This window comes from Epinephelus lanceolatus, chromosome 11 (assembly GCF_041903045.1).
Source record: "Epinephelus lanceolatus isolate andai-2023 chromosome 11, ASM4190304v1, whole genome shotgun sequence".
Taxonomy (NCBI): domain Eukaryota; kingdom Metazoa; phylum Chordata; class Actinopteri; order Perciformes; family Serranidae; genus Epinephelus; species Epinephelus lanceolatus.
Window position 1 is genome coordinate 11,017,952 of NC_135744.1, and position 14,867 is coordinate 11,032,818.

General features: G+C 39.1%; 1 protein-coding gene across 2 annotated transcripts; it reads right to left on the bottom strand.

The window, feature by feature from the left end:
- Window positions 1-967: 967 nt before the first annotated feature.
- nufip2 (nuclear FMR1 interacting protein 2) lies at window positions 968-12,445 on the bottom strand. Of its 2 annotated transcripts, none has more exons than XM_033650877.2 (4): window positions 12,091-12,445; window positions 8,667-10,361; window positions 7,711-7,743; window positions 968-6,124 (listed from the first exon to the last, which is right to left on the bottom strand). In XM_033650877.2, exons 1-4 carry the CDS (start codon window positions 12,254-12,256, stop codon window positions 6,072-6,074), a joined length of 1,947 nt encoding a protein of 648 aa, XP_033506768.1. In that variant the 5' UTR covers window positions 12,257-12,445; the 3' UTR covers window positions 968-6,071. The 2 variants fall into 2 exon arrangements, with proteins under 2 accessions (XP_033506768.1, XP_033506776.1); XM_033650885.2 differs by having other exon boundaries at window positions 12,109-12,443.
- Between the last annotated feature and the right edge of the window lie 2,422 nt (window positions 12,446-14,867).

Sequence of the window (14,867 nt, forward strand, 5' to 3'; positions counted from 1 at the left end):
TAATACAGCAGTGTAAAGGAAGTCCTGTAGCCTATTAAAAGTCTATTCATAGTTTATATTAGTGGATTATTATTTCTCATGTATTAATGTGTAAGTAGCATTTTACTATTGTCAAGGTGGAGCTAATTTTAGCTAGTTTATATACTACTGGCCAGAGGTAAGACCAAGTCATTGTTTAGCAAGTCACAAGTGTTTCAAGTCTTCGCACTGAAGTCAAGTCCCAAGTCAATATTACCTGAGTCCAGACCTTTGAATCTGCCCACTCCACTGAGTCCGAGTGGACTGATTCTGATGGTAACGCAGTGTAACCAGTTCTGTCTGAGTACAAAGTCCCAAGTCCTAAACTTTGACTTGTGAGTCCTGAACAAGTCATAATGCGCTCTTCATTCATGTAATGCCAATATTAAATTTACAAAAATCATAAATGCTTTTTAAAAATTGTATTTATTTGTTAAAACTAGTTTTTTAAAAACGCACCTAGCTGAACAGCTAGGTGCGAGATTGCTGCTTGTTCTTGCGATATTTCAGCCGCGCTTTGGAAAGCAGAGCTAAATGGTAAACAAACATGGCAGCACACCGGTAAGGTAAGACAACACGTTTACATGTCGTTTTCTATATGTTCTCTGACATTTATCCTAATGATATGAGGCGGTCTTTGTGGAAAAAAAGCTTGTTTAGTGGACTAAATTTGCACTTGAAGTATGCCCGTTCACTTACGTTTTAACAGGTCTGACGCTGACAGGTTGAAATAAACCTAAATTTCCCTTTAAACATATGTTGATGAGAGCATTATTTAGTGTGCAGACTATTTTTCTGTCAGCCCTATTTTACACAAGTTTGTGATCTTGTCTTTGAGTCTCAAGTTTAACTTCAGATTTCTAACTAAGTGATAATGTACATGTGATACAGATGACTTATCCAAACATCAGACAGCAGAAATGCACAACACCAAACACAAAACACAAAATTCTTCATGAAAATTTGACATTTTAATGGAAACTAAAATTGTGAACACTGGAAGTTTTTTTCTTTTTTTTTATATCGACTCTATTACATTGTTTGGAATTTGAGGGTTATTATCATGCTTTAAAAAAAAGAACATTGTAATATGACACTTCTGTTAAATTCCAAACAAAAATTAAATAATCACACTGCTCACTTAACTTAAATGTCAACCTGTAAGACATCTGAGAAAGAAATGCTATTGCCTCATATTTTAGGGGGGCAAGAGATGTAAAAGTGACAAAAGGAGGAGCAGATTCCAAAAAAAAAAAATTTAAAAAAAAAAAATGCATCAACAAGCACAACAGCCATTTGAGATGACACAGAGAAACAAAAAAAGATGACTTGGCGCAACATATCGCCTCTTTTCATGACTGAACTTTGTAAAGACATGTTGCCCTTTTTATTTTTTATTTTTAAACGTTATTCATCATGTGTGGAATCATAAACACTGTACCTCTCATGTGTCATTGAATAAAAGAAAAAAAAAAAGCCCCCTAAATTAAAAACATTTCCACAAGAGGCAATGACAGTTTAAAGGAGGGACAGTTTTTAAGCCGAGCACAAACACCAAAGTCCAGCATTTCCCATTACAGACGATTGATTACTGGATGAAGAAGCAGCACTTTCGGTATTTGTTTTATCTTTTGAAGATTGCTCCTCTCTCACACCGTTTAACAACACGCTCAAAGTGACATTCAGCTGCTACAGTAGTGACTTCTCTTCACTAGAAACTTCTCCGAACCCAGCACGATGTCAGGGAGCTGGTTATGACATCATCAACAACGTCCCCAGTCTGTGCGCTTGCCATTCACTAGCTGAATATCTGAGTAGTGTACCTTTGGCGAAAGCAGATTTCAGAGTTGTTGAACCGCACGTTAATACCTCAACTCCCCCTCACAACATGATCAACATCACTACAAATAAAAAATATATTAAGAACTCTGGGATGCAGTGTGTCTTGATGCTCATCACTCCATCACAGCTATCTGATGAAATGAATTAAAGTAATTTGTAGAAAATCTGCTGGAAAAGAGTTCAAATATATTAACATTGGTGCTATTGCGGGGAAAATAAGTCTACATCAGTCTTTATCAGTAACTAAATCCTCTAAAACTCATGAAAAATGAGACATCTTTATTTTCTGTATCATTTATTCCTTTTAGTCTCATCCTACTTGTGCATCTATGGATAAATTAGGTTATGACTCAAAAATAAAACGTTTTTAAAAACATATGTTAAAACATTAACTTGTTAAATCAGTTCAAATCAATTATGTGCTACTTCAGACATTAACTTGACAATGAGACTGGCATGGGTATACGCCAGCTAGCGGTCGTCATCCGTCCGTCCCATTCAAACTGATTTTGGCTTTAGGTCACACAATTCTGAACACACAAGCCATGACAATATTTTTTAAAATTAAAAAAAAACCAAAAACAAAAAAAACAACAAACAAAAAAAAACAACAAAAAACTACAAAAACACATAAAATGCTCATTGCTTTCAGCTGCGTCCATGTCGCTTAAAAGAAGAAATTAGGATTAGCTGTAAGAAAACTTAAACAGCATTGCAAATGTTACAAAAAAAAAAAAAAAAAAGAAACAAAAAAATGGCACGGATATATGCTGGAAGCAGATTTTAAACAATCAAAATTGCTGTAAAGTATAATTTTTTTTCACACAGGCACCTGAACATGAAACAACAAGGAGGAGGTTGGGGGAGGGGGGGGTTTTGAAATATACGAGGAACTTGCATATAATAGGAAGAACTCACTATGCACACACCCACAAAACAACGAGGCCGAACTCGTCACTCACAACCTGGAAGCCTGCATCAGCATCCTTGAGGTGATTGCACATCCTGAGGGGGTGGAGATATAAAACTCCACGTGATCAGGCTTTTCTGTATCAACGCACCAACAGTCAGTCACTCAAATCCCCCCTCCCCACATCACTGATTAACCATCTACTCAGCTTCAAGAACCTGTTTTTGGTTTGCAGGCTACAATGCTAAATAATAGTTCTATCTTTATAAATGCATATTCAACATAGCCTTTTTGCTGTATTTAAGTGCTTAAAAACAGAGGAGCCTTGGGGTGGGAGGATTCTCTGATTTCCCTGTACAGGACCATCCTCTCAAAAAAGCAAGACAAAAAAAATATTTTAAAGAAAAAGGTCGTAAGACTACAGTAACATCACATACTACTCATTTTGATCACCCTGTTTTACATTTAGAAGCCTATAGATGCATCACTGTCCGCAGAAAATGATTTCAGTCTGAAGAACTTGGCATTCGCCGCATGGAAACCTGATTATGTCGCTCTGTGTATGAATTATGGGCAATCAGAGGAAATTACATTGTGAGTTTTGTGTAACTTTATGCCAGATTAAATGTCAATTTCCGCAAGCACAGTAAAAACATAAAAGTCTAAATGCTAATGGGTAATATCTCCTCAAATGCCCTTGCTTCCTCATACACCAGATCCAACACAATGGTTCTTAGTCAGAGGGCAGCATCTGATGATACACTCATCCATCACACGCTGTACAATGGAAGCCTAAAACAAAGCGTTTTAAATACCAGAGAGCTGACTGAGATTAGAACGTGGAAGTTAAATGTCAAGACAACTGGCCGCAGTTACAACTCTCCCACTCCACACATGAGTACGAGCTGCGGCGCTGCCTAATCAGGACACAGTGGAAAGAAGTGTACTCGAAAAACTCATACCCAGATTGTAGCTACCCAACAGAAACACCACTGATGTTCAGCAATAATAAATCAAGAGGTGCTTCACTATAAACGCATGAGGAAGAAAATGAACCATCAAAGATTGCAAGATTACAATCTAGTAAAGACTGAAAACAGTGCATGGAGCAATGTGCTTATTTTTAAAAGGGGGAAAATAAACTGGAAAATGTGTATTTTTAGAGCCCAAAATGACAATGACAGCACCTTGCACGCCATGACAGCTTTCCTCCAAAGTAATTATTTGGTGTTTTGTCACAACATCATATGAGACTCTATATAATAGGACTCCAATTCAACATTTCCAATTTGAGAACGTTACATGACAGGGGCCATTTGGCAGAAACAATATCTAACATAGTCATGGCTTTATCAACACTACCTGAGATACATTTAATAATTCTGTATTTATCAACTTGTTTTTTTTTGTTTTTTTACTGAAAAGTAACAGCCCAGAGCCATTCTTTCAAGGAGTATTTCTCGTCAGTACATATAGATCTCTCTAGTAATTAAAAGATAAAAGCAATTAGTTTACATAAAGTGCTATTAATCCACACATTAACCAAATCATATCTTCTAGTGAAAAGAAACCTGCACAGTTCCTTCCTTATGCTGAATAAACCAATCCTGATTTGGAGATGGTGATGAAAGTGATGTCACAGCTGGCCAGTTAACAGTTAGCAAATTTGGGCTCCCTAGACTTCATAATTCGATCTTTCAGCGTGAGCTCTTTAGCAAAAAAATCACTTAAGAATTTGTGCAACAAACTGACAACGCACCTTAAACGTTTTAAAACAAACCACACCAGCATCTTGGGGTGATGATTTTGTAGCTCCATATAACCCATTTCACACATCGTATGGATCACACGGTGTTATTGCACACTGGTTTGTAAAATGTTAACAGTTAAAAACATAAAAGTACAACTCATCTTCACATTTCAACACAGTTTGACAAAGTGGCTAGTCGGGGGAACCTAGATTAGTATTGCAATTGTTGTTGTGTTGCCGTTATCTTTGTATGGCGATGAACAGTGACCTCTGACTTGTTCATTTCCACCAGTAAACATGCAAGAAATACAATGCCATAAGACAGAAAAAGTAAAGACCAAATGCTGAGTCAGGGGAAAACAAGTCATAAAATGCAACACTGTTCCTTTAACGAGAGGAACTGAACAGTTTTTACACAGAAAGAAATCCAGGCAAACTAATCTGAATGGACATCCTGAGTCTTGCTGCTGAACAAAAAAACACAGAAGGCAGAAGACCTTAATGGTAGCAATGCCTTTTGCTTAACAATTTGTCGCTCAGTTAATTCCTTAAGTCAGGATTCATATGTTAGATATGAATCTGAATTTAAGAAACATCTGCGTGACCTCACAACAATCTGCATGAAATGTATGAAAAGCTTTAAGATGAAAAGATTTTACCTTTAACGGAGACCTGATTTTAAAATCTTTAGCACACCTGTATTGAACAATGAAATGAAGGGGCGTAGCTTTCCTTCAGATTGGGCACTTCTGTACCTGTGCTCTGGGGTCATTCTGCAGTGCAGATAACACTAATCATGTTAGGGCAAACCGAACAGTATAAAAGAAAGAAAGCAAGCGTATTATTTCTGGGCTCTGATTTTTTCCCCCCAAAAGGACTTAAGACAAGGTTCTCCCTTCCTGGATGGGGCCTCACCTACGAGCTTCCACTTAACTTTACAGTTTTAACTCCAAAGATCTTAACTCCACAACTTCAAGGCATTCTTTGCAAAGTGTGTTCTCCTTTCTTCCACGATGAATTCAAGCTTGCACACGGATGTGTATGTATAACGTCTAACATATCTACAATGAACTCATTTGAATGCGTGAAGAAAGAAAACGACTGAGGCATCCCATAGTCAGACTGACGGCTGCCGCAGTTCAACAGGATAAAGGCTTAGGGAGGTGCAATCCATGACACCTTCCTTTGTTGAACTCCCGAACATCATCCTTAGAGAGCCATGAGACAAACAACTATCACAGCTCCAAAGTTCCATTTATCGTGTTGGAGAGGCACCGATCAACTCCTTTAACGTCCCTCCAGAGTGTGTGTGTGTGTGTGTGCGTTTGTGTATGTCTGTATGTATGTATGCGTGCGTGTGTGTGTGTTTGTTTGTCTGATGCCCCCAAAGAAGTCTGTTTTTCCACCGGAGATTCCAAGGAAAATCTGTCATGCTAAACTATCAATGTTTTCACAGTTGTCACTTTATCTGTCCAACAGGATTTAGGATTTCCAAGGTAGATAATCGCAGCACCCAGGAGAGAAGAAGGTAAGTACTGTAGACCATCTACCTCACTGATCAGGTCCATCCTTGGTCTCATCATAAACCACTACTCTTTTTGGATCTACAGCAGAGGGGGAAGAAAAGAGCAAAGGGTTAGATCATTCAACATGAGATCAGTCTCACTGATGTTAGGAAATGTGTGACTAAATTCCCAAAAGGGGTGGGGGATCAATATAACATAGTATAGTATCATCATATTTTGCGTAGCAATACTGTATCAATACAAAGACTACTAGAATAATAAAATCAATTGCTTTTTCAGCCGACTAGATACATCTTCCTGCAATACAAATGACTGAAGTGAGAAACTTTAAAACCTTATCTCATTAAATAAAATAGATGTTGACAAAGTTTTCCTTTGGTTACAGAATTTGTAGTTTAAAAAAAGGTAACTGCAATATACAATACTATATGTTACAGCTTACTCAGCATATCACAAAACATTTAAAATCGCAAAAGTATTGTATCATGATTATATCGTATCGTGGGGCCTCTGGTGATTCCCACCCCTAAAATTTTGCCAGTTTGTGAATATCTTATTTCTAAGTTCTTGAATGCTACTTTACTTAACACTTGAGAATTTCAGCCTCTACTGTTACAAAAACATGTTTTGTTGAAAGATATGTATCTCAAAAGTACTGTTTTGGTGTTGGCATAGAAACTGTACCACAAGTTTCATACAAACCCCAGCCCAGAAATAACGGCATACGTCATTCTATCCTGTGGTTGAATATTAAGCTAACAAAGCCTCGGATATCACTGAGCTCATGTCTGTGTTGAAACCAACAGATTATTTGGAATAACTGCTGCATTGCCTGCCAGCTGGCATGACTGCAGTATCAGAGGACCATACAGCAGCAGTATGTCACAGTCATTTGAACAGTGTCTCTGTTGGTGATTACCTTGGGTTGCTTATGTTTCTGCTGTTTGGTAATAAAACAAATATGGCCATTTGTCATTAAAGGATTAGCTGCTATGTGATATTACTCTGTGACATACAGGTATGTGTCCTGCAGAGGCTTTCTAGAGGCATTAATGCAGCCTTTGTGCACATGCTGCCATATAGCCCGACTAGATTAAAATTTTATGTGTAGAGTGATTTATAGTGAGGAGTTACCTTAATAAGCTTTAGTATCTTTCTAAGTGGGATACAACTATAATGAGGCTATCTACTCATACTGTATGATGACTGTATAGTGACTAAGTATAACCCCATTAACAGATATAGATAAGATGTCAGTCTTTAGATTTAGCATGTGTACAGCTTAGTCTGGATCCTCCATGTTTATATGTTGACTATGTGTCACAAGAACTGAACAGGCAACACTAAAAGTAATCAAGGTCATGAATGGTAGTCTGTAAATTAAGTTCTTTTATGCTTTTTGACATTTATGTCCCATTTGGATCAGAACCAAAACACAGATACACTTGGTCCTGCACATTTATGAATATAAGTAACTTCAAGCCTGGACTCCTATGGTTACGCATGTTGGAAAGTGATGTGTTTCACCAATGGTTTTTTTTTTTTTTTTTACACTTTCATATTTTCAGCATTTCTAGCACAAATTATTGTTGTGAAAACTGAACAGTGTAAACATTTCTAAAAATAGAGGTTGGGAAGAAAAGGGACCAACAAGTTTAGTTTACCTTGTTTTTGCAAGTTGAAAATGAATTCCATTTCTGTTGAAGGAAAACAAAACAACACATTATTTCAAATAAATATTTAAACATTATTTCTTAATTACTGTTTCATACATTAAATCTCTTGAAACTTCACAGTGCTTTAAGTTATAATCCTTAAGATTTTTGCAAAACAAAATGGCAGAGTCCACCATTCCCACACTACTGTCTTCACACACGAGGGATTCACCAAACTATGCAGCATGTAATCCAGCGTTACAATATACAATTTTATCTCATCAAAATCAGCTACACTGTTTACTTTTCATTCTCCCACAGTCAAACTCAAACTGCATTATGTTACCACTGATCCAAACCAAACATTTCCTAACGCTTCTCATTAAAAGCAGTCAACGGTAGCTTTTACTGTGAGGCATTCACAAACGACGCAGTGTACCTGTAGCAGAGATTATCGCTAACCACAATTATTCATCAAGAAACTGTAATTTTTGGCATTTTTTTTTTTAATCAGCAGATTATTTTTAATTTTGCAGAGCTATAATGGATTAAATGGGAGCAGCCACAGCGAGCTATTAAAGGAAGAGTTACAGACAACAGGTTGCACACCAGACTTTCTGAAAGGTGACCAACTACTGTCACAGTGCCCTGCTGTCATGAGGAAAATTACTTGTGTCTTGCACAGCATGAAATCAGTTTGCAGATCTAATTATTATTGACTGACGCCTCTACTACAACAATGCCAGTTTGTATGGTGGCACTCTGAACACATAAACCAGTTGCTCTTCTACTGTATTTCTGACAAAGTAGCTGCTTACGGAGTGTTTGCTGTAGTATTAAACCGCACATGCTCGTACTAGCAATAGTTTCACCAACCAGGAATGAAATCTTAAGGATTACAACTTTAATGGTTACACAAATATGGTTACACAAATATGACAAATAGAGTAGATAATCATAGTTACCTTTAGTGTGATAAGTGACAGCAGCTTTAATATCAAAGGACCCCCAGCTACACCTTCTGCCAATGTCTTTAGAGTGGGCCTGTTGTTTAGATGAGCCAAACAACACAGTGGTTAGCTGGCCCTGTGCAGGCTTAGCACCGTTGTCTTTACTGGGGGCCGACACAGCAGAACCTGCACCCTTGGCCTCAACTTTTATCTTTTCCTGGCCACATGGCTGCAGCTTGTTCTCCTCCTCACTCATCCCACAAGTAGGAGAACAAGCGTTAGACACACTGCAAGGGGCACAAGTCCTTTTCTCAGGGTCTTGAGCCAAAGTGCCTGGCTCTAAGAATGATGGGCTAACATCAAAGCAGGGCTGGGTAACCTTGGCTGCGGCAGCCTGACACTCGCTTTGAGGTGTGACCACAGTAGTCTTGTCCTCTGCAGGCACCTGGCCACCTCCTCCTTCTGGCCCCAAGTTAGGCTCATTGATGAAGGAAAGCCCCCACTGATTCTGGAAGATATCTCCCAAGGCTTTCTGATTTGTCTGAGCAGCCGGTGGGTCAAGGTGACGAGCACTAGGGAGCACAGGTTGCATATTTAAAGGGTAAATTACAAGAGTATACTTTCCAAGCTCATATGCTTCTCCATCTACAGGACTGGTTGTAGAGCTACAGTTACTTTCCAAAGGTGATGCTACATTCTCGCCACTTGGGATAGATGGGGCTGGTGGAATACTACTAGCAGCAGGAGCAAAGAAGGTACCCACTGATGGGCAGCCATTTCCGTTTCCAGAAACAGGGCCATTAGTAAAGCTAGCTGAGGTGATAGTTTTCATAGCAGACATAGGGACCTGTGACAGTCTAACAGGAGGAGGCAGTGATTCTCCTCCACCTTGAGCTACTTTGTTGAGGTTCTCTTTTACTTTACTTGCATAACTGATCTTGGGAACAATTTTTGCACTGCTATTGTCCACAGGAAATACTGGAGGGGGCTTAAACAAAGTCCACGAGTCCTCTTTTGAAGGTGAGGAAAGCTTGGCTTTGTGCCTTTCCTCAGTCTTTTTACCAAAGGTGCCAACTGTTTTGCCATCAGAGTTTTTCCTCTGAGATTCACCCATTGAAGCCTCTGATGCAACAGCCCGTCTAGCTGCTGACTGAGCTTCTACTTTATGGGCAGCTCTAAAGCCATCAAGTCTAGAAGTCAATCCCTTCTCAGTTGTCTCAAGATTAAAAGCCCCATGCTCTTGTGTAGTGTTGCCCTGCTGCATGTCTTTCTCCTTTTCTCTTATCACATTATCATTGTTCTTGGTGTTGTTACATCTGGCCTTGCGTTTCTTCGGAGTAGTATATCCACCTTCGGAGCCGCTACCGTCATTGTCCTTGCTAGAATAGCCATTTGTAATTAAGCCACAGTTTACAACGCCATTTTGAAGCAATAGAGAGTCTTTCTTATCCAAAGGCTGGCCCTCATGATGATTCAAATCCAGAGCCTTTTCCTTGTCATTTTTAAGGTCCATACTCTTCTTATAGTCCAAGCCTTTGCTGCTCACTTTTGGAACAGTCGTGTACAGCTTTTGCGTTGACTTCTGCTTCACATTTGTGTTACTTGCATGTCTGTTACCATTGCTGTTGGGGGAATACGACATACCAACAGTATCAGACAGATGTGGATTCTTCTCCCCCTCCTCCTCGCTGATGTTTACTTTTTTATTGCCTGAAAGGGGAAACAAAATCAGGTTATACTGAAATGTTACAACACATCAAACATTCTTTCCACTGGAAAACTGCCCCAACTACCAAAAGATTTTCAAAAATGCTGTGTCAATTCATTTGACCTCTCTCACTTTCAGAAAATAAAAGTTACGCAAGGACTCTTTGGTTAAAAAAAAAAATCAAATGTTTGGTGGTATTTGTATTGCAAATATGAGCAATATAGGACCATAAAGTCACAAAACCTGAAAAAATGTTTCAGGCATTAAAATTCTATCTCTTCTATTCACAGATTTAAACTGGTGTTTCCTATTAAAACCACAAATATGCACCTTAAGTTTGAGAACAACTCATTTGTTGTGTTCACTGTATTTTCTGTTAAATCACTGCAGCAATCGACGTTGAGGAAACCATGTTGTCAGACAGGTTATGCACCACAGTTATTCTATGCTTATAGTGTAGCCTGAATATGTACTTCATAAGATAAGCTGGGTGCTCACTGTATGTACCATAACAAATTGTGGACATGTATTATACCTCACAAATGCATACTGGGCTGCTGGATGCTATTTTCTTGACATTATCTGATCTGACATCAAAGACCAGTTACTGCAAGATGTAAAGGGAAGGCTAACAGCAGCATGTATGACATGGAGTGGCAGTGTACCACAAATAGGTCTGTGCATTGCACACAGGCACGGGCATGGCTGTGTCAACGTGGGGCTTGCAATTTAATGGTGCTGCTGCCCCTCATGTCAGTGGGCACAGCACACAACAGGCTGCATACAGCCTCGCTTCACTCATTATACAGAAGCAGGCTGTCGCCTGTTTGCATTAACATAGCTGCCAGCAAACGTAAGGTCGATGATTACACTGTCTGTTCAGCTGCAGCAAATTGTATCTTTATCTACTAGTCATGACCGAGTTGCTGCGTGGCTTTACGTTGACTGGACAACATGCAACAGGCCTGTCAGAGATGGCTAGCGTTAGCCACTGTCAACTAGCCATCGACTCGCTGGGCATTAACACACCCTGTCACCGTTAATAGTCGGTTGTGCCATGAGACAGCAACTTGACACCCGTATCCAGAGTAAGCAAAAGACAACAGCGGCGTGTCACTGTTGCACAGTACCGTGGTTGTACAAAAAATCTTAACTAGCCGGATAACTTTAGCATTAGCTCGCAGTGATATTCTAACATGGCCGACAGGAAATGGCAGCTCAGAACATTCCAGTGGAGCCGGCTCGCTTTCCTAAACTGGACACAAGCATGCTGAAGGGAACAAGACAAAGATCTGACTTGTGTTGAGAGCGAATCATCGTGCACATTTAACACTTAATGAGTTTACAACACAATGCATGCTAGTAGGATTTTCTACAATGATTTAGTTGCATTTGCAAAAGAAAAATGGGTGGTGAAACCGGCGCACAAGGTCAATCCCCGATATGTCAAACCACCACCAGCGACAACTGTCACGCAACGTCAGCTAGCCAGCTAGCTAACTTAATGGTTGGATTCTGGTCCCGACAGTGGCTAACTATCAGTATGGTCTGTTAGATAACGTTACTCACCAGCTGTAACGTGTCTTAAAATATTTAGGGCAACAGGCAGCATATAGTTTGAATTAATAGCTAGCGGGCTACGCTGTAAATCACGGTGGAGTTAACATTAGTTAGCAAATGCTAGTCGGCTCGTTGACATTAGCTGACTAAGGCTAGCAAACGTTAGCTCACTTTTCCGGATGGCCCAACCTGTTTTCTTCGTCTGCGTTTCCTGATGCTGGCGCTGGAAGTGGCTCTGATCATTTTTTGGACAAGTTGTATGTTGAATAGAGTGTCTGTCCTCTCCGTGGTGGTGATATTGTCTTTCTTGTGCCCGATCTTTGGGCTGTTCCTCCATTGAAGTGTAGAATGTCGGACTTGTTCAACCAATATGTTAGCTCACTGGGTAAGTACAGAACAGTCCAATCACTACCAGTGTAAAACGGAAGCTATTTGAAGCCTCTGTAAACGTCAGCAGTAAACGTCTAAAAATGGCACTGTTTTGGGTGGTCACCGCCACTAAATCCCGTGTCTACTATTTGTGCTGAGTTATGCAGGGGATATTTTGCAGGACTTTATAGATCTCGGCGGACGTTTCACACTAAAATAACGGAGAAGTGATATTTAAAAAAAACTCTTTTCAGGGGGGCAATGACGGGGTGGGGTTCGTGTGTGACCTAAAATCATATGACCGGAGGCGCTGCCACGTCTCCAGCCAGTGGACACTTTTGTGGAGGGTCCCAGGGAGACCAACCCCACTCCCAAAATGGAAAACCAACTTATTGCAAAATTCAGTACATCTGTCCTAAAACATGTGTAATTAATTTGTCAGTATTTTACCACATGTCGAATAGAAAACATGTTCCTGTTGCTGTTTTCTGGGCTATATGTGTGCCAAAAACACCCAAATTAACACGATAATCAAAGTGCGTGTGCACACCAGTAAGTAATATGTAACATGTGTCTTCCACTAGAGATTTTTGCATACTTCAACTTGCATATTTTCCCGTGGTGTGTGATATATTTTTAATGCCATGTGTCATGCTTGCTCAGCTTTACATCCCATCACAAAAACCACATTATACAAATGAAAACAAACTCTGTATACCTACATGCAAAGACACATGGAGAGATATCAGAGGATGAATTTATATTTTAGACATATGCATTTGTCATATATGTTTAGCACTTATCCTCATTCAGTGTTTGGGTGGAGCAGTGGGCAGAGTATGTCATTATGGTATTAAATATCATATGTGGAATGGCTACATTACTTTGCATTTCTTTCCATCCTTTCAACATCATTTGCTCCTTCAGCTGCCCCACAATTAAGATGTCCAGCAGAAGCATGCTACCATTAAAGTTTTTGTCCTCTGACAGTACTAAGTGAGTGAAATCACCCTCTGATTTCATGTGTGGGTCTGGTTTTAATTGCTTGTGTTTGACAAGTCAAACAAAGAGTAAATGCACACTAAAAGGCTTTTGTCTGGATTAGAACAACTAACTCATACTGAGTGATAACCATAGTTTAGGTTGACATTTAGGAAAGCCCAGCAAATAATCTCCTCATTTGGAAATATATATATATAGGCCTATATAAAAGAGAGAAAGCAACTAATATATCAGACATTAAACATTTTGATTAAGTAATTATAGTAATTAATAATTTGTAGAAAATTAGTGTGTTTTTGCCAGTTAGCCTAATATCACATACTATACATATAATCTCCTACTAATAGATATTCACATCACACTGAGTATAAAGCAATGTCACTTGCACTGTGATGTATATAGTATGTGGCCTGTGCGTGGCAGAGTGCAACGCTGCTCACATGGGACATAAAACAGTCAACAGCACCCTCTTGTGGTGACAGATACAAAGGGTCAGGCTTTGTTCACACAGCACCATGAGATGCAGTCAAAGTTCAATAATACATTTTGCAGTCAGAACAAATGTGCTCCATGAGTGTAGCAAACTTTCACGAGTCTCTGGTAGGAGCTAAGTTCTGCTTGTCACATTTGAATATTCATAGTGTTGTGACTGATGAAGAGAAGTTTAATGATGCAGAATAAATTAAAGTAAAGCTGTATCGACATGTGAGGCGGTTTCTTTGTAATGATGTATGTATCTACTTCAGCAACCATATACATGTAAATCTTATAGTCTTTAATAAAAAATCCCTTTTTTAATCAAATGTGTTTTGTTTTTTATTTGTGCCTTTATGTCTGTAAACTCTTTAAAAGTGGAATACCAAGGTTCCTCCTCATCATTTCCTCGCTACCATTAACAGAAAAAGTCCATTTATGTTTCAAACAGACCCCACAGTGCTGATGTATGCAGCCCTGCTTCTTCTGCTGTATATTTTATTTTTTAAGGACTTTTGGGGCTCTGTTATTCACATGATGACTCAGCTTTTTGACAAGAAATGGAAAGTTAATAACAGCGACTTCATGCAGAGGCTCTGGTTTAGGGACCCCTGGGTGTGGGCCTGGTAGACCCGTCCGGTAATACACCCATGACTGTATGCATGTGACAACTACCTTTAATATGACATCTTAACTTGATAACAAGATATATTTTTAAAATGAGACTTGGTTATAAGAGATGGTCCCAGTCTCCAGGCATGTGTACACACAAATGCTAATTTTGAAATATGTCAAAAACCCAAACAGTGTGAGGTACTGAGCAAATCACTTCAAAACAGTTATTGCAGTGACATTTTGCACTTTTGCCTCATAAAAGAAGAGTGAGTACTGAGAATAAACTTGACAAAGAAAAGTATCAGAGGCAAGACAAATCTAGTTCTGGCTTTAGAGAACGTCATAGTTTGAACATTTGAATATCACAGCTGATAATTAGGCTAAGCGTAAACCTTTGGATTGTCTGACATTACAAGTCAGGGTTAAAATGAGCAGATCATTTTAAATCATAATTGTTTATAAGAAAGGTTACACAACAATACAGTAAG